This window comes from Mytilus edulis, chromosome 12 (assembly GCF_963676685.1).
Source record: "Mytilus edulis chromosome 12, xbMytEdul2.2, whole genome shotgun sequence".
NCBI classification, from domain to species: domain Eukaryota; kingdom Metazoa; phylum Mollusca; class Bivalvia; order Mytilida; family Mytilidae; genus Mytilus; species Mytilus edulis.
In genome coordinates, this window is record NC_092355.1 from 55,298,751 (window position 1) to 55,325,278 (window position 26,528).

The 26,528-nt window shown below is 32.5% G+C and overlaps 1 protein-coding gene across 1 annotated transcript in view; it reads right to left on the reverse strand.

The window, feature by feature from the left end:
• Window positions 1-4,155: 4,155 nt before the first annotated feature.
• Window positions 4,156-26,528, reverse strand: part of LOC139497717 (ankyrin-3-like) — a 29,964-nt gene continuing 7,591 nt past the window's right edge. Inside the window, exons 3-4 of the mRNA XM_071285951.1 lie at window positions 24,011-24,212; window positions 4,156-7,109 (exon numbers count right to left, since the gene is read on the reverse strand). Coding sequence (XP_071142052.1) covers window positions 4,156-7,109; window positions 24,011-24,212 — 3,156 coding nt within the window. The remainder of the gene's footprint in view (window positions 7,110-24,010; window positions 24,213-26,528) is intronic.

A 26,528-nucleotide genomic window follows, 5' to 3' on the forward strand; every position in this document is an offset into this window, starting at 1 on the left:
AGTAAATATATTGAATAACGCCAAATTTGGTAGTACTTTAATAGCAGTGACAGAACTGCAACCGCATGCAGATTTTACACATTTAATCTTTAATAACCTTAACTGTACATCTTTTGGTCTTTTAAATCTCATAAAAAATATTTTTGATCGATGGAAGTCAGATTTCCGGTATTGATATGCTGGTATGATAAAGTGTTCATTTTATATCCTCATCTTTCTCATACATATGGGAAATAATGATTTCATGCTGGGATTGATTTTGATTAGAATTATTTTACAATCCAAAATAAGTTTATAGCATTTGCTTATGTTACTGTTTTCTTTAGGTGACATGTTTATGGCCTAATTAACACCTTTGATGGTCTTTAATCTGTTGAAAACTTTATCATGGGTTAATTAGTGTTATCACTACGATTTACACGGGTCAATGTTTACTTTGCAATTTCCTTAAATTTAGACTATTTTTTTACCTACATTTCTAAAGGCTTTAATTTCTCAATTATTTTTTTTTTTAGAAAATTAAAATCCACGAGTTTAAAAACCCACGAACATGTAAATATTGCTCAAACCACGAAAATTGATACCCACGAATTAAAGTACTTTCACAGTAATAGAAAACCCTTGCCGTTTTTGGCACAACCTTTTTGATCTTTTGGTCCTCGATGCTGTTCAACTTTGTACTCGTTTCGGCTTTCAAACTTTTGTATCTGGGCGTCACACGTAGGTCTTGTGTGGACAAAATACACTTCTGGCGTATTAAAATTTTGAACTTGTTGCCTTTTGATGGCTGTTGTTCGTGTGATTCTTTGTCAATTGTGTTCTCCAATTTATTTATATTGTAGTCCTGTGTTGTCATTTTGATGTTATATTTCACATGGCCATAAAAGTGCGAGGTTTGGCATGCCACAAAACCAGGTTCAACCCACCATTTTTTCCTTTAAAAATGCTCTGTACCAAGTCAGGAATATGGCCATTGTTATATTATAGTTCGTTTCTGTGTGTATTACATTATAACATTGTGTCGTTTGTTTTCTCTTATTTTTGAGTGTAAATTCACATTGCGATAAGACGTGTCACGGTACTTGTCTATCCCAAATTCATGTATTTGGTTTTGATGTTATATATATATGTTATATTTGATATTCTCGTGGGATTTTGTCTGTGTGTGTTACATTTTAGTGTTATGTCGTTGTTCTCCTCTTATATTTAATGCTTTTCCCTCGGTTTTAGTTTGTTACCCCGATTTTGTTATTTGTCCATGGACTAATGAGTTTTGAACAGCGGTTTACTACTGTTGCCTTTATTTATGTCATTTTGGAAGAAGCACTGTTAAGGTCAGATTGACCTTAGTTTATAGTTGCATAAAATTGAGAATGGGAATTGAGGAATGTGTCAAAGAAACAACAACCCGACCATAGAGCTGACAACAATGGGTCTTTAATGCAGTGAAAAACTTTCCTTCTATGGAGAGAATTAATTTTCAATCACATCATGCAGGTTAATAACAGACATAGGTTATTACAGAGAGAACTTTATCATGGAATAACAACAGGGTGTTATTACCAAGAGAACTTTATCATGGAATAACAACAGGGTGTTATTACCAAGAGAACTTTATCATGGAATAACAACAGGGTGTTATTACCAAGAGAACTTTATCATGGAATAACAACAGGGTGTTATTACCAAGAGATACATTTAACCAGATGCTCCGCAGGGCGCAGCTTTATACGACCGCAGAGGTTGAACCCTGAATGGTTGGGGCAAGTATGGACACAACATTCAAGCTGGATTTATATTATACATAAACGACCTTCCTATTTCTATGCAAAATTGTTGCACTGATTTATATGCCGATGATTCAACTTTACATCTTTCTGGTAATTGTTATCAAACTCTACAGTCAAAGGTACTTTTGAGCAATTCACTATGCTGTTGAATATGAATCCTCTCAAAAAAATGTTTGCAGAAATTTTCTTTTTATTTATGAAATCTGAAATTAGAAAAATTTACCCCCCCCCCCCCCCCTACATTTTTTTTTTCACACACCCCATTCCCTTTTTCTAAAACTGATCTCAATTCAAATTTCTAATGGAGTTTGCAACAATAACTACTCATTTAAATACATCATATATCATTAAAATGTAAAATAAAGTGCTTGTTATCACTGAATGGTAAAGATTGTTTTAATTTATCAGTTGGTAGTAAAAGTGAATATACATTGTATATTGTATAAAACAATAATTTAAGTTGATTCAACTACTATTCTGGACAAAGAAAGATAATTCCAATTGAAAATTTCTTGCTATTGCACAATATTGTGCAATTAGATATTTCTTGCTATTGCGCAATACTGTGCAATTGAAAATATTTGCTATTGCACAATACTGTGCAATTGAAGATTTCTTGCTATTGCAGAATACTGTGCAATTGAAAATTTCTTGTTATTGCACAATACTGTGCAATTGAAGATTTCTTGCTATTGCTGAATACTGTGCAATTGAAAATTTCTTGCTATTGCACAATACTTAATATAATAATTTTGGATCCTGATTTGAACCACCTTGAAAACTGGGCCCATAATCAAAAATCTAAGTACATGTTTAGATTCAGCATATCAAAAAAGCCCAAGAATTCAATTTTTGTTAAAACCAAACTAAGTTTAATTTTGGACCCTTTGGACTTTAATTTAGATCAATTTGAAAACAGGACCAAAAATTCAGAATCTACATACACAGTAAGATTTGACATATCAAAGAACCCCAATTATTCAATTTTTGTTAAAATCAAACAAAGTTCAATTTTGGACCCTTTGGGCCCCTTATTCCTAAACTGTTTGGACCAAAACTCCCAAAATCAAACCCAACCTTCCTTTTATGGTCACAAACCTTGTGTTTAAAATTTCATAGATTTCTATTTACTTATACAAAAGTTATGGTGCGAAAACCAAGAATAATGCTTAATATTTGGGCCCCTTTTTGGCCCCTTATTTCTAAACTGTTGGGACCTCAACTCCCAAAATCAATCCCAACCTTCCTTTTGTGGTCATAAACTTTGTGTTTTATTTTCATTGATTTCTATTTACTTATACTAAAGTTATTGTGCGAAAACCAAGAATAAGGCTTATTTGGGCCCTTTTTGGCCCCGAATTCCTAAACTGTTGGAACCAAAACACCCAAAATCAATCCCAACCTTCCTTTTATGGTCATAAACCTTGTGTTCAAATTTCATAGATTTCTATTCACTTTAACTAAAGTTAGAGTGCGAAAACTAAAAGTATTCGGACGACGACGACGACGACGCCAACGTGATAGCAATATTCAACGAAAAATTAAAATTTTTGCGGTCGTATAAAAACCTTTAGTTTAGTATCATGTAGTATTGTTAACTTTGTTTCTGAATAGAATATAAATATTAAATTCTCTAACATATTCAAGATGTTTAAATGTCATTGAAAGGTTGAAATGATATAGAGATCAAAGGATTAAAAAGCAAAAGCTGTTGAGAAAAAGGGGGAGGGGACAACTGTACATTGTTTGTCTAAAATGCCAAATAATCACAATTACTCAAGTGACTAAATTGAGATATTATCCTGTGCATTTATAATTGTGATTTTGTTCTTTTAAGACCAAAATGAGATTTTAACTTTTTGAGATATAAAGAAACAAAATAAGCATTTTGGTCTTTCATTGTCAATGTTTGCATTAAAAAATTAAAATATTTTGACTTTTAATTATTCAATATAACATGTTTAAACCTGATGCTTGATACAACATATCTTTTGGTAAATTCTGAGTTTATAATTGTATGTTTCTTCAAAAATGATCAAAATATCTTTCAATAATTTAAATATGTGTATAAAACTTTGTCTTGATCATACTTATTAAAGTCCGCTCCCATGTCTAACAACATCTCAACTATATCTATATGACCATGTTCACAAGCCTTTATTATAGATGACTTACCATCTTTATCATACTTAGTATAATCTGCCCCCCTGTCTAACAACATCTTTACAATTTCTATATGACCATGTTTACAAGCCATTGTTACCAGTAACTGACCTTTTTTGTCACATATATTACAATCTGCTCCTCTGTCTAACAACATCTCTACTATATCTGTATGACCATGTTCAAAAGCCTTCATTAAAGGTTACTTACCATCTTTATCACACTTAGTATAGTCTGCTCCTAGGTCTAACAATATCTTTACTATTTTTATATGACCATGTTCACAAGCCTTCATTATGGGTGACTGACCATCTTTATCACACTTATTATAGTCTGCTCCTCGGACTAACAACATCTTTACTATATTTATATGACCATTTTCACAAGCCTTCATCATGGTCGACTGACCATCTTTATCACACTTAGTATAGTCTGCTCCTCTGTCCAGCAACGTCTTTACTATATCTGTATGACCATGTTCACAAGCCTTCATTATGGGTGACTGACTATCTTTATCACACTTAGTATAGTCTGTTCCTAGTTCTAACAATATCTTTACTATTTCTGTATGACCATGTTCACAAGCCTTCATTATGGGTGACTGACCATCTTTATCACACTTATTATAGTCTGTTCCTAGGTCTAACAACATCTTTACTATATTTGTATGACCATTTTCACAAGCAATCATTATGGGTGACTGACCATCTTTATCACACTTAGTATAGTCTGCTCCTAGGTCTAACAATATCTTTACTATATCTGTATGACCATGTTCACAAGCAATCATTATAGGTGACTGATCATCTTTATCACACTTAGTATAGTCTGCTCCTAGGTCTAACAATATCTTTACTATTTCTGTATGACCATGTTCACAAGCAATCATTATGGGTGACTGACCATCTTTATCACACTTATTATAGTCTGCTCCTCGGACTAACAACATCTTTACTATATTTGTATGACCATGTTCACAAGCAATCATTATAGGTGACTGATCATCTTTATCACACTTATTACAGTCTGCTCCTAGGTCTAACAATATCTTTACTATTTCTGTATGACCATGTTCACAAGCAATCATTATGGGTGACTGACCATCTTTATCACACTTATTATAGTCTGCTCCTCGGACTATCAACATCTTTAATATATTTGTATGACCATGTTCACAAGCAATCATTATAGGTGACTGATCATCTTTATCACACTTATTACAGTCTGCTCCTAGGTCTAACAATATCGTTACTAGTTCTGTATGACCATGTTCACAAGCCTTCATTATGGGTGACTGACCATCTTTATCACACTTATTATAGTCTGCTCCTCGGACTAACAACATCTTTACTATATTTGTATGACCATTTTCACAAGCCTTCATCATGGGTGACTGACCATCTTTATCACACTTAGTATAGTCTGCTCCTCTGTCCAGCAGCGTCTTTACTATTTCTGTATCACCATGTTCACAAGCCTTCATTATGGGTGACTGACCATCTTTATCACACTTATTATAATCTGTTCCTAGGTCTAACAACATCTTTACTATATTTGTATGACCATTTTCACAAGCAATCATTATGGGTGACTGATCATCTTTATCACACTTAATATAGTCTGCTCCTAGGTCTAACAATATCTTTACTATATCTGTATGACCATGTTCACAAGCAATCATTATGAGTGACTGATCATCTTTATCACACTTATTACAGTCTGCTCCTAGTTCTAACAACATCTTCACTATTTTTGTATGACCATGTTCACAAGCAATCATTATGGGTGACTGACCCTTATATGAACAATTGTTTACATTTACACCATGAAAAAAACACCATAAGACAAAAGAAATGTCTCCTATATAACAACAATGTAATAAAGCATTATCATAGGTACCATCATCCCTTTCATCTACATGTTTCTGCCTTAGGTTATATTTATCACTCATATGTGCCAGCTGTCTCTGGAAAGATACATTGAGTGTATTCAGATAAAATAGAAATTTCTGTCTGAACTGTGGTATCTTCATATTGATATTACTAAATACATCATGTGCTTTTCCTATTGACCAGTCATTAATCATTCTCTGTATGTACATCTGATGATACTTTGTTGGTATAATGGTAATAAACTGATCAATGCAATCGTTTCTTTCTACCAAAAAACGATTCTTGATAAAATCACTGTCTGCGTACTTTATCAAGTAAGAGATTATTTTCTGTCCATAGTAGTAAGAAAGAAAGTCAAATATTTTTTCATGGATAGCCTTGTACACACCATGTTCTTTAATTATGAATGTATCTTTAAGTGAGTTCAGTTCATCCAGCAAATCAAGTCTTGATGTTCCCCTTTCTAATTTGCATGCTTCACATGTGTTCTCTATAATAAGCCTGGTTTCTTCATTCACATCTTCAGTTAACATTTCTTCCTTCACATTGTTGTTTAACATGACACATAAAGCCAAAGCACAGTATTTAGTGTAATACCCTTTCTTACAGAGCTTGTCAATCTCTGCTTTATAAACTGAAAATGGATGCTGGAAGAAATTTGTAATATCAAGACTAGAATCATCATGGTACAATTTACATAGAAGTGGAAAACAGTCATATAAATCTTGAAAGTCAGCAACTGCGGATGATTTGGTTTTCAGATACAACTTTGCTATTAACTGTTTTTCAGTTCTTGACAAGCGCAAATGCTCTGACAGCAGGTTACATGTACATGACTTGAAAACTGATAAAGATTGGAACTTTTCATCCTGGTAGACTTGTAATCTACATGCCGCAATTATTTTTGTTACTTTGTATTTTTGAATATTTTTTAAATCCTCCATGATCGGTAGCCATCTCTTTATGTCACTCTGATCAACAGCAAAGTTTCCACATAAATCATCAATAACAAACAATGTTTTCTTGGTTGGATCACAAAACTTCAGAATGTCACCTGGATCTGTCACCGTAAGTACATCATATCCTTCTTTTGCCATTTGCAAAGCCACATGTCTAAGTGTTGCTGACTTCCCTACACCAGCACTAGCAGTGATCGTTACACAGTTTTTTTCCTTGATAGATTTGAGTACATACTGGGCAGCTCTTGTATTTATAAATTTGGTATCATTATCCATCCAATCTTTAAGTATATCCTTAATTCTTGCTGAAATATAAATTAAGGAATATTTTATCATTACTGACATAGATATAGAGTATTAATATACTGAATAATATAGTTTATCATTTCAATATATGAATAACCAGCTGATTGCTGTATTACATATATGTGTATACTGTTTACCTGATTTTTTTATGCACCTGTTTAATTTTTCTTTGTTCATGTCTGTAAAAGATAAGGAAAATTTAATCCCATATAAAATTCACTGCAAATTCCTAGATTTATTACTGTTTGAAGGTTTCATACATTATCATATCATTATACTGTTAATTATCGATTTTTTTTTGTGTTGTTTAACAGATCACAAGAATAGTCATACTTGATTATCAAGATCTCTTTTTACATAATAATTAAATTGGCTAATAATCCAGGTTTTACTTTTAGACGACACAGCAATCAGTGAAATGTTAACCAGATGTTCCGCAGGGCACAGCCTTATATTACCACAGAGGTTGAACCCTGAACAGTTGGAGCATGCAAGTATGGACACAACATTCAAGCTTGATACAGCTCTGAACTTTGATTGTGATTAAATAGTTCACACAGCATAGGTTTCTGACACAGAATTAATGAATGTGGTCTAATGAACTTAAATTATTTTTTTTTTTGCTTTTGAGCAATTCACTATGCTGTTGAATATTAATCCCCTCAATAAAAAATATTTGAAGAAATTTTCTTTTTAATTTCTGAAATTTGAAATGAGAAAAATTGTACCCCCATGCGCTCCAGATAAGCTGCCTATTTGTGTGATCATCCAATACAAATAATTAAAAATCCAATGCCACTGCCCATTGCAAGGTTCTAAAACCCAATTCATCAAAAGGAAAACCCAATTATATTTGAAAACAATGACTTCTTAACGCTTTTATTCGCAATCAGTTGCGTTATCTACCCTTATCTGATTACAGTGGTCGCGTATATCTATTTTTATAAAATGTCCTTTTGTTCTAAAAATAGAGTGGTGCTCAAAAGGTACACGTGTTTATGAAAACATTTCAATCTTCTCGGCGTTTATCTAATTAGCATCTGTCATGTTGTTATATTTTTTTCGAATTGCTCGGGATTTATCATAACATACAATTAATTAAAACGAAAGTAAATGTCTGGTAAAAATATTGAATAAAAGCATGTTTTCATCTTCTTTTTGATAGCTGACAGAAAGTTATGATGAAAACAAGACTCAGCTAGTGTTTTTAGGAAACTGTCAATCGAACGCGTGGGCTTGTTTGCAAACCTAAATGACTGATAAACCCAGAGAGGTGGAACCCTGAAAAGTTGGGGTAAGTATGGACACAACATTCAAGCTTAATACATCTCTGAATTTGGATTGTGATTAAATAGTTGACACAACACAGGTTTCTGACACCATGGACACAGAATGAATATGGTCTCAGAACTTATTTTTTTTTTAATTTACATATTATGGTCTAATATCCAAAATCTAAATACATGGTTAGATTCAGCATATCAAAGAATCCCAAGAATTCAATTTTTGATGAAATCAACCAAGTTTAATTTTGGACCCTTTTGACCTCAATGTGGACCAATTTGATAACAGGCCCAAAAATCAAAAATCTAAATACATGGTTAGATTCAGCATATCAAAGAACCCCATATATTCAATTTTTGTTGATATCAAACAAAGTTTAATTTAGGACCCCAATTTGGACCAACTTGAAAACTGGGCCCTTTATCAAAAATCTAAACACATGTTTAGATTCAGCATATCAACAAACCCCAAGAATTCGTTTTATGTTAAAATCAAACCCAGGCCTCTACAATAACTTTTTTTTCAACTTGTCCAGCAGGACAAGTACATACCAAAACTTACTTGTCCGAATGAAATTGTAACTTGTCCAAAAAAAATCTTAATAATAACCTTATTTTACCTTTATATTAAGTCAATGCAAGGAACAAAATAAAATAAAACAATAGAACAGAACTTGATTCCATAGCGTTTGATTCATACATAGTTTATCTTTTGAAATACTTTTCAAAATATGAGATGGAACAACTGAATCTAGTAATGTCACAGATTCTAGTTTTCATAAATGCCAAAGTCTCATAGACTATGTACATGAAACATGCACTGTCTGATTGGCCTGTGAATGTTGTTTTTTTAAGTTGAAAAAGTTTATTCAAATGCAATCAATACAAAAATGAAGATGAGGTATGATTGCCGGCAAAGAGACAACTCTCTGCAAGAAATTAACAACTATAGGTCACCGTATTGCAAGTATTGTTTTTTTTCTACGTAGGATTAAATATGATTTAGTGAATTTTATGGTAAATAATTTCTTCATTTTTGTAAAAAAAAAGTATTTTTGTTAAAAAAAATTACCGGTATGATTTATTTTAAAGCAATAGAATAAGGTAGGAAAAGATGGATGTACAGATTTGTCTTAGTCCAGATATGTCTCCGGTGTTGCCAAACTGTCTATGAAAAATGTCTCATACGGTGCCAAACTGTTTATAAGCTTGGAGCCAAATCGTTTCCCAGTTTATTGTTTGTCCGAATTCTCGATCCTGTGGTTCGGTGGTTGTCGTTTCTTCATCTCTATCTTATTTGTTGTTTTCATAAATTGTTTTGTTACACTGTATATGAGTTAGGCCGTTAGTTTTCTTGTTGAGTCCTTCCACATTTTTCTGTCGGTGCTTTTTATAGCCGACTATAAGGTACGAGTTTTCGTTGTTGAAGGCTGTACGATAGCATATAATTGCTTGCATACACTTTATTTTATCCTGATGGAGTTATCTTATTTGCTATCATACCACATCTCCACTGTTTTTATCTAAAAAAAGCTAGCACCAAGAAAAGATGAATGGACGGTTTATTTTATTGAACTTACACAATTTCAACCTAACAACAAACAAGACAACAGTCGTTAGTAGTATAACGATATATAAATGTATTTAGGATAATATGGTTGAAAAAAACTTTTTGTACAAAATCGAAAAGCGGTACGCAACGAGGCCTTCTGAACTGAATTAACGCATATTTGATAAGTAAGACATATTGTATATTTGTAAACCTGTAAAGCTTTGATATCAACAAAATATCGTCACTTGATATTATCTCAACAGTGATTAATTTCCTCTTAAAATTATAATATATTGCAAGACGCCGTACAGACAAAAGTTGTTATTTTGCAATTCGCCGTACAACGTCCTGCAATTCGCCGTACAACAAACAACCAATGTTTTTTTCCATATTCTTTAAAAAACATGTTTTTGACAACATATTTCATAATAATCTAAAATCGTGTCTGGAAAAATAATGAAAAACAGTTCAATATCTTGAGAATGGGGCGACAGAAGACGATCGACCTCGAAATTTTCCGGCAGTAAGTGGCAAGTTTTGGAGTATTACACAAAATCTGTATTAACACCCAACCCTGTTTTTTTTAACAAACTAAAGGCTCTAAAGAGCCTGTGTCGCTCACCTTGGTCTATGTGAATATTAAAGGAAGCAGATGGATTCATGACAAAATTGTGTTTTGATGATGGTGATGTGTTTGTACATCTTACTTTACTGAACATTCTTGCTGCTTAAAATTATCTCTATCTATAATGAACTTGGCCCATTGGTTTCAGTGGAAAATGTTAGTAAAAACTACAAATTTTATGAAAATTGTTAAAAATTGACTATAAAGAACAATAACTCCTAAGGGGGTCAATTGACCATTTCGGTCATGTTGACTTATTTGTCAATCTTACTTTGCTGAACATTATTGTTGTTTACAGTTTATCTCTATCAATAATAATATTCAAGATAATGACCAAAAACAGCAAAATTTCCTTAAAACAAACAATTCAGGGTCAGCAACCCAACAACGGGTTGTCCGATCCATCTAAAAATTTCAGAGCAGATAAATGTTGACCTGATAAACAATTGTACCCCATGTCAGATTTGCTCTAAATGCTTTGGGTTTTGAGTTATAAGCCAAAAACTGCATTTTTCCCCATGTTTTATTTTTAGCCATGGCGGCCATCTTGGTTTGATGGCCAGGTCACCGGACACATTTTTCAAACTACTAACCCAAAAGATGATTGTGGCCAAGTTTGGATTAATTTGGCCAAGTAGTTTCTGAGGAGAAGATTTTTGTAAAATATTACTAAGATTTACGAAAAATGGTTAAAAATTGACTATAAAGGGCAATAACTCCTAAAGGGGGCAACTGACCATTTCAGTCATGTTGACTTATTTGGAAATCTTACTTTGCTGAACATTATTGCTTTTTATAGTTTATCTCTATCTATAATAATATTCAAGATAATAACCAAAAAGAGCAAAATTTCCTTAAAATTACTAATTCAGGGCCAGCAACCCAACAACGGGTTATCCGATTCATCTGAAAATTTCAGGGCAGATAGATCTTGAACTGATAAACAATTTTAACCCCATGTCAGATTTGCTCTAAATGCTTTGGGTTTTGAGTTATAAGCCAAAAACTGCATTTTACCCCATGTTCTATTTTTAGCCATGGTGGCCATCTTGGTTTGATGGCCGGGTCACCGGACACATTTTTCAAACTACTAACCCAAAAGATGATTGTGGCCAAGTTTGGATTAATTTGGCCAAGTAGTTTCAGAGGAGAAGATTTTTGTAAAATATTACTAAGATTTGCGAAAAATGGTTAAAAATTGACTATAAAGGGCAATAACTCCTAAAGGGGTCAACTGACCATTTCAGTCATGTTGACTTATTTGTAAATCTTACTTTGCTGAACATTATTGCTGTTTACTGTTTATCTCTATCTATAATAATATTCAAGATAACCAAAAACAGCAAAATTTCCTTAAAATTACTAATTCAGGGGCAGCAACCCAACAACGGGTTATCCGATTCATCTGAAAATTTCAGGGCAGATAGATCTTCACCTGTTTAACAATTCTACCCCATATCAGATTTGCTCTAAATGCTTTGATTTTGAGTTATAAGCCAAAAACTGCATTTTACCCCTATGTTCTATTTTTAGCCATGGTGGCCATCTTGGATGGTTGGCTGGGTCACCGGACACATTTTTTAAACTAGATACCCCAATGATGATTGTGGCCAAGTTTGGTTTAATTTGGCCCAGTAGTTTCAGAGGAGAAGATTTTTGTAAAAGTTAACGACGACGACGACGGACGACGGACGACGACAGACGCCGGACGCCAAGTGATGAGAAAAATTTTTTTTGCCTTTGAGCAATTCACTATGCTTTTGAATATTAATCCTCTAAAAAAAAATGTTTGAAGAAATTTTCTTTTTATTTATGAAATCTAAAATGAGAAAAATTTAACCCCCCCCCCCCCCCATTTTTTTTTTCACATCCCCGTTACCCTTTTTCCAAAACTGATATCAATTCAAATTTCTAATGGAGTTTGCAACAATAACTACTCTTTCATATACATCATAAAATATTAAAATGTAAAATAAAGTGCTTGTTATCACTGAACGGTAAAGATTGGTTGGTAGTAAAAGTGAATATACATTGTTTATTGTATAAAACAGTAAAAAAAACTTCATCAGCAACATTTAATATTGGCAAATTTCCAATTAAGTTATTTACATAAAGTTATTGGCAAATAAAAATAGAAAATGACATCATAGTCATGTCTGGCAAATGTCCAACATACATTATCTAAAAACATTTTAGATAAGATAAGGAAAAAAAGCTTCATCAGCAACATTTTATATTGGCAAATTTCCAATGAAGTTATTTACATAAAGTTATTGGCAAATAAAAATAGAAAATGACATCATAGTCATGTCTGGCAAATTTCCAACATATATTATCAACTACTATTCTATACAAAGAAAGATAACTCCAATTGAAAATTAATTGCTATTGCACAATATTGTGCAATTAGATATTTCTTGCTATTGTGCAATACTGTGCAATTGAAAATTTCTTGCTATTGCACAATACTTGATATGTAATCCTGATTTGGACCAACTTGAAAACTGGGCCCATAATCAAAAATCAAAGTACATGTTTAGATAAAGCATATCAAATAAGCCCAAGAATTTAATTTTTGTTAAAATCAAACTTAGTTTAATTTTGGACCCTTTGGACCTTAATGTAGACCAATTTGAAAACTGGACCAAAAATTAAGAATCTACATACACAGTTAGATTTGGCATATCAAAGAACCCATTTATTCAATTTTTGATGAAATCAAACAAAGTTTAATGTTGGACCCCCATTTGGACCAACTTGAAAACTAGGCCAATAATTAAAAATCTAAGTACATTTTTAAATTCAGCATATCAAAGAACCCCAAGGATTCAATTTTTGTTAAAATCAAACTAAGTTTAATTTTGGACCCTTTGGACCTTAATGTAGACCAATTTGAAAACGGGACCAAAAATTAAGAATATACATACATAGTTAGATTCGGCATATCAAAGAACCCCAATTATTCAATTTTTGATGAAATCACACAAAGTTCAATTTTGGACCCTTTGGGCCCCTTATTCCTAAGCTGTTGGGACCAAAACTTATAAAATCAAACCCAACCTTCCTTTTATGGTCATAAACCTTGTGTTTAAATTTCATAGATTTCTATTTACTTATACTAAAGTTATGGTGCAAAAACCAAAAATAATGCTTATTTGGGCCCCTTTTTGGCCCCTAATTCATAAACTGTTGTGACCTCAACTCAAAAATCAATCCCAACCTTCCTTTTGTGGTCATAAACCTTGTGTTTAAATTTCATAGATTTCTATTCACATAAACTAAAGTTATAGTTTGAAAACCAAGAAAATGCCTATTTAGGCCCTTTTTAGCCCCTAATTCCTAAAATATTGGGACCAAAACTCCCAAAATCTATCCCAACCTTCCTTTTGTGGTCATAAACCTTGTGTTAAAACTTCATTGATTTCTATTCACTTTTACTAAAGTTAGAGTGCGAAATCTAAAAGTATTCGGAGGACGACAACGACGACGACGCCAACGTGATAGCAATATACGACCAAAAAATCAAAATTTTTGCGGTCGTATAAAAATTCATTACTTAAGAAAACGTAAAATCTAAAATTTATAAAAATGGAAAGGGAGCTTATGTCAATAGATATAAACAATTTATCAAAGTTGCATAAAATTTTGTGAAAGTGTTAGTTATTGTCCCAAAATTGGAAAATCCCCCCTTTTTTAAGCATAACCAGGTGCTCCGCAGGGCGCAGCTTTATACGACCGCAGAGGTCGAACCCTGAACAGTTGGGGCAAGTATGATACAGCTCTGAATTTGGATTGTGATCAAATTTTTGGCATTACATGGTTTTTTTTTACACAAAACAAATGTCAAGATTTTACAAATCAATTAAAGATTTCTTCTTCAAACTTTTTAAATCTAAAATTAAATAGTTGACACAGCATAGGTTTCTGACACAGAATGAATGTGGTCTAATGAACTTAAAAAGTTTTTTTTTGCCTTTGAGCAATTCACTATGCTGTTGAATATTAATCCTCTCAAAAAAATGTTTGATGAAATTTTCTTTTTATTTATGAAATCTGAAATGAGAAAAATTTAAACCCCCCCCTTTTTTCACATCCCTGTTTCCCTTTTTCCAAAACTGATATCAATTCAAATTTCTAATGGAGTTTGCAACAATAACTACTCTTTTAAATACATCATAAAATATTAAAATGTAAAATAAAGTGCTTGTTATCACTGAATGGTAAAGATTGGTTGGTAGTAAAAGTGAATATACATTGTTTATTGTATAAAACAATAAAAAAAACTTCATCAGCAACATTTTATATTGGCAAATTTCTAATGAAGTTATTTACATAAAGTTATTGGCAAATAAAAATAGAAAATGACATCACAGTCATGTCTGGCAAATGTCCAACATACATTATCTAAAATCATTTTAGATAAGATAAGGAAAAAAAGCTTCATCAGCAACATTTTATATTGGCAAATTTCCAATGAAGTTATTTACATAAAGTTATTGGCAAATAAAAATAGAAAATGACATCATAGTCATGTCTGGCAAATTTCCAACATATATTATCAACTACTATTCTATACAAAGAAAGATAACTCCAATTGAAAATTAATTGCTATTGCACAATATTGTGCAATTAGATATTTCTTGCTATTGTGCAATACTGTGCAATTGAAAATTTCTTGCTATTGCACAATACTTAATATGGAATCCTGATTTGGACCAACTTGAAAACTGGGCCCATAATCAACCAGATGCTCCGCAGAGCGCAGCTTTATACGACCGCAGAGGTTGAACCCTGAACATTTGGGGAAAGTATGGACACAACATTCAAGCTGGATTCAGCTCTAAATTTGGATTGTGATTAAATAGTTGACACAGCATAGGTTTCTGACACAGAATGAATGTGGTCTAATGAACTTTAAAAAAAAAATTTCACTATGCTGTTGAATATTAATCCTCTCAAAAAAATGTTTGAAGAAATTTTCTTTTTATTTATGAAATATGAAATGAGAAAAATTGACCCCCCCCCCCCCCCCCCTCTAATTTTGTTTTCACATCCCCCTTTCCCTTATTCCAAAACTGATCTCAATTCAAATTTCTAATGGAGTTTGCAACAATAACTGCTCATTTAAATACATCATAAAATATTAAAATGTAAAAAAAAGTGCTTTTTATCACTGAATGGTAAAGATTGTTTTAATTTATCAGTTGGTAGAAAAGTGAAAATACATTGTATATTGTATAAAACAATGATTTAAGTTGATTCAACTACTATTCTGGACAAAGAAAGATAACTCAAATTTTCAAAGAATATTGAAAATATCTTGCTATAGCACAAATATCTATTCTGGACAAAGAAAGATAACTCCAATTGAAAATTGATTGCTATTTCACATCATTGTGCAATTAGATATTTCTTGCTATTGCGCAATACTGTCAATTGAAGATTTCTTGCTATTGAACAATACTGTGCAATTGAAAATTTCTTGCTATTGCACAATACTGTACAATTCAGGGGTTTATCTGGGTATTTTGGGAAAAAGGACCCTGGCCAGTTTAGGGAATTTTTTAACGCGGTTTTCAATGAAATTGGGAAAAACAACCAATATACCAGATGTTAGTTTTAGTGTGATTAGTTCATAAAATTATTTTTTGTTGGTGAAAATAAAGTAAGGACTATACCTTCTTTGTTTTTTAAATATAACAACATGGCATTTCAGTTTATTTGAGTATCAAAATAATGAGTTCCAACTTCTTAAAGGATTGTTACATTTTTTTGATTTTGACATGAAAATTTGTGAAATAAAATATTTTAAGTTCTGTATAAAATATATCCTGTTTCTATTTTCTTTTTTATATATCTTTTAGTTTTCAATTTTAGTGTTGCTATGATAGCTGTCACATGTTTGGTTCTTTTCATTTTTTATTTACTGTATTTAATTGACAAACCCGGATTTATATACTTGTCCGTTTCCGGATTTGACCTGGTTTTAGTTTATTCCCACACTTCCTGTTTATTTATTTATGGCAGCCATTGTTTGTCAATGTTGTTTTCATTCAATATGTTTCAACTTGGATTTACACATTACTTGTTGGCGATTTTTTTACATAAAGCTAGCGGTTGAATAAAATAAACATCTCTGTCATGAATAATAAAGATTAAAATGAATTTTGTGATCATTTGGGAATTTTGCTGCCAAAATTGGGAAAAATGTAGGGTTTTTGCCGTTGGGAATGGGTCCGAATACCGGACCCTGTGGAATGCTAGAAAAATCCATGCAATTGAAGATTTCTTGCTATTGCTGAATACTGTGCAATTGAAAATTTCTTGCTATTGCACAATACTTAATATAATAATTTGGAATCCTGATTTGGACCAACTTGAAAAGTTTGCCCATAATCAAAAATCTAAGTACACGTTTAGATTCAGCATATCAAAGAAGCCCAAGAATTCAATTTTTGTTAAAATCAAACTTAGTTTAATTTTGGACCCTTTGGACCTTAATGAAGACCAATTTGAAAACGGGACCAAAAATTAAGAATCTACTAACACAGTTAGATTTGGCATATCAAAGAACCCCAATTATTCATTTTTGATGAAATCAAACAAAGTTTAATTTTGGAATCCGATCTGGACTAACTTGAAAACTGGACCAATAATCAAAAATCTAAGTACATTTTTAGATTCAGCATATCAAAGAACCCCAATGATTCAATTTTTGTTAAAATCAAACTAAGTTTAATTTTGAACCCTTTGGACCTTAATGTAGACCAATTTGAAAACAGGACCAAAAATTAAGAATCTACATACACAGTTAGATTAGGCATATCAAAGAACCCCAATTATTAAATTTTTGATGAAATCAAACAAAGTTTAATTTTGGACCCTTTGGGCCCCTTATTCCTCAACTGTTAGGACCAAAACTCCCAAATCAATACCAACCTTCCTTTTATGGTCATAACCTTGTGTTTAAATTTCATAGATTTCTATTTACCTATACTAAAGTTATGGTGCGAAAACCAAGAAAAACGCTTATTTGGCCCCTTTTTGGCCCCTAATTCCTAAACTGTTCAGACCAAAACTCCCAAAATCAATACCAACCCTCCTTTTGTGGTCATAAACCTTGTGTTGAAATTTCATAGATATCTATTTACTAATACTAAAGTTATGGTGCGAAAACCAAGAAAAATGCTTATTTGGACCCCTTTTTGGCCCTTAATTCCTAAAATGTTAGAACCAAAACTCCAAAAATCAATCCCAACCTTCCTTTGATTGTCATAAACCTTGTGTCAAAATTTCATAGATTTCTATTAACTTAAAATTAAGTTACTGTGCGAAAAACAAGAAAATGCTTATTTGGGCCCTTTTTGGCCCCTAATTCCTAAAATGTTGGAATCAAAACTCCCAAAATCAATCCCCACCTTCCTTTTGTGGTCATTAACCTTGTGTTAAAATTTCATAGATTTCTATTCACTTTTACTAAAGTTAGAGTGCGAAAACTAAAAGTATTCGGACGACGACGACGACGTCGACGACGACGCCAACGTGATAGCAATATACGACGAAAAATTTTTCAAATTTTGCGGTCGTATAAAAATCAAAGTACATATTTAGATAAAGCATATCAAATAAGCTCAAGAATTTAATTTTTGTTAAAATCAAACTTAGTTTAATTTTGGACCCTTTGGACCTTAATGTAGACCAATTTGAAAACTGGACCAAAAATTAAGAATCTACATACACAGTTAGATTTGGCATATCAAAGAACCCATTTATTCAATTTTTGATGAAATCAAACAAAGTTTAATTTTGGACCCCCATTTGGACCAACTTGAAAACTAGGCCAATAATTAAAAATCTAAGTACATTTTTAAATTCAGCATATCAAAGAACCCCAAGGATTCATTTTTTGTTAAAATCAAACTAAGTTTAATTTTGGACCCTTTGGACCTTAATGTAGACCAATTTGAAAACGGGACCAAAAATTAAGAATCTACATACATAGTTAGATTCGGCATATCAAAGAACTCCAATTACTCAATTTTTGATGAAATCACACAAAGTTCAATTTTGGACCCTTTGGGCCCCTTATTCCTAAACTGTTAGGACCAATACTCCCAAAATCAAACCCAACCTTCCTTTTATGGTCATTAACCTTGTGTTTAAATTTCATAGATTTCTATTTACTTATACTAAAGTTATGGTGCAAAAACCAAAAATAATGCTTATTTGGGCCCCTTTTTGGCCCCTAATTCATAAACTGTTGTGACCTCAACTCCAAAAATCAATCCCAACCTTCCTTTTGTGGTCATAAACCTTGTGTTAAAATTTCATTGATTTCTATTTACTTATACTAAAGTTATTGTGTGAAAACCAAAAATAATGCTTATTTGGGCCCTTTTTGGCCCTTAATTCCTAAACTGTTGGAACCAAAACTCCCAAAATCAATCCCAACCTTCCTTTTGTGGTCATAAACCTTGTGTCAAAATTTCATAGATTTCTATTCACTTAAACTAAAGTTATAGTGCGAAAACCAAGAAAATGCTTATTTGGGCCCTTTTTGGCCCCTAATTCCTAAAATGTTGGGACCAAAACTCCCAAAATCAATCCCAACCTTCCTTTTGTGGGCATGAACCTTGTGTTAAAATTTCATTGATTTCTATTTACTTTTACTAAATTTAGAGTGCGAAAACTAAAAGTATTCGGACGACGACGACGACGACGCCAACGTGATAGCAATATACGACCAAAAAATGAAAATTTTTGCGGTCGTATAAAAATTCATAACACGGAAATGTAAAATCTGAAATTTATAAAAATTGAAAGGGAGCTTACATCAATAGATATAAACAATTCACCAAAGTTTCATGGACATTGGTGAAGGCCTTTTTGAGTTATTGTCCGAAGTGTTGAAAATCCCCCTTTTTTTTATGAATAAAGCCCCATAAATCCAAAACTTAAAATCTGAAATTTATAAAAATTGAAAGGGAGCTTACATCAATAGATATAAACAATTCACCAAAGTTTCATGGACATTGGTGAAAGCCTTTTTGAGTTATTGTCCGAAGTGTTGAAAATCCCCCTTTTTTTATGAATAAAGCCCCATAAATCCAAAACTTAAAATCTGAAATTTATAAAAATTGAAAGGGAGCTTACTAGATATAAACAATTCACCAAAGTTTCATGGACATTGGTGAAAGCCTTTTTGAGTTATTGTCCGAAGTGTTGAAAATCCCCCCTTTTTTATGAATAAAGCCCCATAAATCCAAAACTCAAAATCTGAAATTAAAACCAGATGCTCCGCAGGGCGTAGCTTTATACGACCGCAGAGGTTGAACCCTGAACGGTTGGGGCAAGTATGGACACAACATTCAAGCTTGATTCAGCTCTAAATTTGGATTGTGATTAAATAGTTGACACAGCATAGGTTTCTGACACAGAATGAATGTGTTCTAATGAACTTAAAATTTTTGTTTTCTCTTAGAGCAATTCACTATGCTGTTGAATATTAATCCTCTCAAAACAAGAATGTGTCCTCAGTACACGAATGCCCCACTCGCACTATCATTTTCCATGTTCAGTGGACCGTGAAATTGGGGTAAAAACTCTAATTTGGCATTAAAATTAGAAAGATCATATCATAGGGGACATGTGTACTAAGTTTGAAGTCGATTGGACTTAAACTTCATCAAAAACTACCTTGACCAAAAACTTTAACCTGAAGCGGGACAGACGGACGGACGGACGGACGAACGAACGGACAGACGGACGCACAGACCAGAAAACATAATGCCCCTCTACTATCGTAGGTGGGGCATAAAAATGTTGGAAGAAATTTTCTTTTTTATTTATGAAATTTCAAATTAGAAAAATTGAACCCAATTTTTTTAATCACATCCCCCTTTCCCTTATTCCAAAACTAATCTCAATTAAAATTTCTAATGGAGTTTGCAACAATAACTACTCATTTAAATACATCATAAAATATTAAGATGTAAAAAAAACTGCTTGTTATCACTGAATGTTATTTATTATAATTTATCAGTTGGTAGTAAAAAGTGAATATACATTGTATATTGTATATAACAAAGATTTAAGTTGATTCTGGACAAAGAAAGATAACTCCAATTAAAAAAAAATCTTGCTATTGCACAATATTTTGCAATTAGATATTTCTTGCTTACTATTCTGGACAAAGAAAGATAACTCTAATTAAAAAAAAATTTGCTATTTCACAATATTGTGCAATTAGATATTTCTTGCCATTGCGCAATACTGTGCAATTGAAAAGACTTGCTTTTGCACAACACTTAATATAATAATTTTAGATCCTGATTTGGACCAACTTGAAAACTGGGCCCATAATAAAAAATCTAAGTACATTTTTGGATTCAGCATATCAAAGAACCCCAAGATTTCAATTTTTGTTGAAATCAGACTAAGTTTAATTTTGGACCCTTTGGACTTTAGTGTAGACCAATTTGAAAACAGGACCAAAAATGAAGAATCTACATACACAGTTAGATTTGGTATATCAAAGAACCCCATTTATTCAATTTTTGATGAAATCAAACAAAGTTTAATTTTGGACCCCGATTTGGACCAACTTGAAAACTGGGCCAATAATCAAGAATCTAAGTACATTTTTAGATTCAGCATATCAAAGAACCTAACTGATTCATTTTTTGTCAAAATCAAACTAAGTTTAATTTTGGACCCTTTGGACCTTAATGTAGACCAATTTGAAAACGGGACCAAAAGTTAAGAATCTACATACACAGTCATGACAGTTAGATTCGGCATATCAAAGAACCCCAATTATTCAATTTTGATGAAATCAAACAAAGTTTAATTTTGGACCCTTTGGGCCCCTTATTCTATTGGGACCAAAACTCCCAAAATCAATACCAACCTTCCTTTTATGGTCATAAACCTTGTGTTTAAATTTCATAGATTTCTATTTACTTATACTAACGTTATGGTGCGAAAACCAAGAAAAATGCTTATTTGGGTCCCTTTTTGGCCCCTAATTCCTAAACTGTTGGGACCTAAACTCCCAAAATCAATACCAACCTTCCTTTTGTAGTCATTAACATTGTGTTTAAATTTCATTGATTTCTATTTACTTAGACTAAAGTTATTGTGCGAAAACCAAGAATAATGCTTATTTGGGCCCTTTTTTGGCCCCTAATTCCTAAACTGTTGAAACCTAAACTCCCAAAATCAATCCCAACCGTTCTTTTGTGGTCATAAACCTTGTGTCAAAATTTCATAGATTTCTATTAACTTAAACTTAAGTTATAGTGCGAAAACCAAGAAAATGCTTATTTGGGCCCTTTTTGGCCCCTAATTCCTAAAATGTTGGGACCAAAACTCCCAAAATCAATACCAACCTTCCTTTTGTGGTCATAAACCTTGTGTTAAAATTTCATAGATTTCCATTCACTTTTACTAAAGTTAGAGTGCGAAAACTAAAAGTATTCGGACGCCGGACGCCGGACGACGACGACGACGACGCCGACGCCAACGTGATAGCAATATACGACGAAAAATTTTTCAAATTTTGCGGTCGTATAAAAAAACGAAAGGGAGCTTACGTGTATAGATATAAACAATTCACTTAAGTTTCATGGAAATTGGTGAAAGTGTTTTTGAGTTATTGTCCGAAGTGTGGACGACGGACGGACGGACGGACGGACAGACGGACGGACAGACGGACCGACGGACGGACAGACGGACAACGGTATACCATAATATGTCCCGTCTTAAAGACGACGGGCGTATAAAAACCCTCCCCTGTTTAACAAAATACTCAATAACTCCAAAATAAAGTTTTGAATCATCACCAAAAAGTATACAGATCTTTAAAATTAATACAACAAAGAAGTGTGTAAAGTTTTAAGCAATAATCATAAATTGTTTTTGAGATACGGCACAACATGTAAAAAAACCCTCCCCCTTTTTTACAAAATACTCAATAACTCAAAAATGAAATTTTGAATCATCACCAAAAAGTATACAGATCTTAAGATTAATATAACAAAGACATGTGTAAAGTTTTAAGCAATAATCATAAATTGTTTTTGAGATATGGTGCGACATGTAAATAACTCCTCCCCCTTTTTTACAAAATACTCAATAACTCAAAAATAAAATTTTGAATCATCACCAAAAAGTATACAGATATTAAGATTAATATAACTAAGAAGTGTTTAAAGTTTTAAGCCATAATCAAGAATCGTTTTTGAGATATGGTGCGACATGTGAAAAAAACACACCCCTGTTTTAGTAACAAAGTGCCGTAACTCAAAAAGTTTTAATCTTATTTTCACCAAAAAGTATACAGATCATTTGACCATCATAAGAAACAACTCTGTTAAGTTATCTATAATAACATTCAAGATAATAACCGAAAACATCAAAATTTCCTTAAAATTATCAATTCAGAGGCAGCAACCCAACAATCGATTGTCCGATTCATCTGAAAATTTCAGGGCAGATAGACCTTGCCTTGATAGACAATTTAACCTGATGTCAGATATGCTCTAAATGCTTTGGTTTCAGAGTTATAAGCCAAAAGATACATTTTACCCATATGTTCTATTTTTAGCCATGGGTGCCATCTTGGGTTGGTTTGGCGGGTCACCAGACACATTTTTTAAACTAGATACCCCAATAATGATTGGGGTCAAGTATTGTTAAATTTGGCACAGTAGTTTCAGAGGAGAAGATTTTTGTAAAAGTTAACAACAACAGACAATGGACGACGGACACCAAGTGATGAGAAAAGCTCACTTGGTAAAGGGCCAGGTAAGCTAAAAAACCCTTATTTTCGCAACTGGGTGAAGTGAGGGGGATTAACTTTCTGTTATTATTTAAATATTGTAATTATTATTCATTTTGCAGGTGATTTTACGACATTTTTTTAGGAATTTTTAATTCAAATGTCATGAGAACTGTGTTTGCTGCCTAAATTGCCATAATTTTTTCCAGGTCAAGTAGGCGCATGCCATTAAATGTTAAGAAACAATGGCCAAAAATCGTTATTTTTCCTTCTTTTAATGTTTTTGATGCAATTCACAAAAGTCACAATATTTTGTGCAAAGCTGACCTGTACAAGTCATATTCTGTTGAGTGCAAGAAGAGAGACAACACTTACATCTAATTATATCTGACGTATGGAAGTCATTTTAAGCTGACTTGTTTATGTCAGAGCTCTGACTGTCAAATATTAACATTGAAGTTTTCAAGATATTAACAACATCTTTCAGTTTTACCTTCAATAACTTTTAGGAATCAGCAATTACCTCCAACACATCAAGGGTTAACCTGTCTTGAATTTTAACCTCTAACATTTAAAAGCACAAGTTATGATATCTAACATTCTGATTTTAATGTTATCTGACATTTTGTAAAATGACACAAACCCCTTCAACTGTTTACCTCTAATAAACCATGGAACTGTATCCTGTTGAGAGGTCATCTCTTTGTGACGTTGTTCTTGTAATACTTCAAGGGATTTTTTTAAATCATCATTTGATCGTTTGATGTCTTTCATAATTTCTTGGTTGGTTTGATCTACAGGTTTGGTTTTCAAATTATCACACTCTTGCTTCATCTGTTGTCCACCCAATCTACCAATGGCCTGCAAAATATTGCATGATACTTTTTATTGACAACCTATATGTCCAGCAAATGGTTAACAGCTATCTAACAAAGACCAAAGCAGGTATATGTAAATAACTATAGGACACAGTACAATAAAATTGAGAATGGAAATGGGGAATGTGTCAAAGGGACAACAAGTTGCATTTCTGTTAAAATATCAACAATGCAATTTCCCATATAGAGAAACTCCTTTCACAGCTAAAACTGTACAATTTTTACTTTAAAAAATTATATCTTATGATGGAAAGTTCATATGCACCGCTATTTTTTTTAAAAAGGTCAAAATATAGGGCTTTGTGGCATACTTTCAACATTTATATGCCCAAAACTTCTATGAGTTTAAACTTACATTAAAATTCTATGGTACCTACTTTGATAAAATCATCTACATATCTGGGTTGAATAAGGTGGAAGATGTTTTAATGTTTATAGGAGTATATATACTATCAGACATTATATAAATAACACATAGCTGAGAAGGTGATAGAGTAAATTGTTACCCAGAGAAAACATTGTCAACCGCGGCGAAGCCAAGGTTGACAATGCTTTTTCGAGGGGTACCAATCTGCTCTATCACCCTCTGAGCTATGAGTTATTTAATTTTTTATACTGAATGTCCTATTGTTATTGTCTTTTACAGATTAATTTTATTTTAAAAGTATGTTATATGACGTCAGGTACATAACAATTTAACAGGTATTAAAAAAAAACAAAAAATTTAAGTAACAGGTTTTATTCTTTTTTATTTTGACAGTCAAATAACAAAATCTGAGCCTTGTTTTAATTACTTAAAGTTTCATCAATTCATTGTCCTTTTAATTATCGATTTTAGATTGGTCTTGACTAGAAGGTAACATTGATAACCAGATGCTCCGCAGGGCGCAGCTTTATACGAACGCAGAGGTTGAACCCTGAACGGTTGGGGCAAGTATGGACACAACATTCAAGCTGGATTCAGCTCTAAATTTGGATTGTGATTAAATAGTTGACACAGCATAGGTTTCGGACACAGAATGAATGTGGTCTCAGGGATGATTCCACTATATATTTTAGGGCCGCTAAGCGGCCCTTAAATTGGCCAGCGGCCCCAAAAAAAGTACATGAAAATGAATTCCCAATTCACGAAAATAAAATAAAAATTGATATTTCCGGAAAAGTTTCTGTCACCGATTAAGGCAAATATAATTTTTCATAGTTTGTTGTCAAAACGTTTTAAAATCCGGATAAGAATGCTGTTTACGATCGCATCTTAGTAACAACAATTTAATTATGTCAACATGTGGGAAACAATTTTAGCAGCCGAATACAATTGATTAATATGTTATGGGAGTATTGGATCTTGTAAAAGCAGATCGCCCAGCAGGTTGATAAAAATGGGTGTCAAAGCAGACCTCGGCAGAGAGCAAATTCAAATTTTGATATAACATTGATGGATAAGGTTTAATGGACGCCGATCTCGTAAAAGCAGATTGCCCAGCAGAGCCGGTTATATAATATGATGAAAACTTGTTTTGTAACAGAAATTATTTCCTCAAAAGACAAAAATTTGAGCAATTTTTGAAAATAATGTTGAAGATAGACCATCCATAAAATACAATGTCATCATTATTGAACTATTTCAAAAGTTTTGAAGATGATCCAAATAATTTTAAAGAACACTGGTTCAATGCTTTAAAATATATCTTATCAATTAAGTATATGAACTTTTGTAATTGCTTTTCTGAATTCGACAATTGACCAGTTCAATTTGAAATCCATTTGAATTAAGGTAAATTTATAGAGATGACCTGCTGTTGAAAAATACCTGATGAATGATTTTTTTCATTGGTTTATGTTAGCTGAAATATATGTTTTTGTAATAGGCCTAGGTAACTATAGCTAAGACGATAGACTAGTACATCATGTTCAATGATATTCATGTAATAACAGTAGCCCAATCAGAATTATTCAAAATGTTACAACTTACATGAACATCAGTGTACAGGTTAAACTTAATAATATACATTTTCCGTTTTTCAGGATAATAATGTTATTTCGTCTTAGATTTTATGCTTAAAAAATTCCCTATTAGAATAAAAATTCCCAATTTGATGTTCAAGGGACCCATTTGAAAACACCTGGAATCATCCCTGGGTCTAATGAACTTAAAATATTTTTTTTGCCTTTGAGCAATTCACTATGCTGTTGAATATTAATCCTCTCAAAAAAATGTTTGAAGAAATTTTCTTTTTATTTATGAAATCTGAAATGAGAAAAATTTAACCCCCCCACCCCCCACCCCATTTTTTTTCAC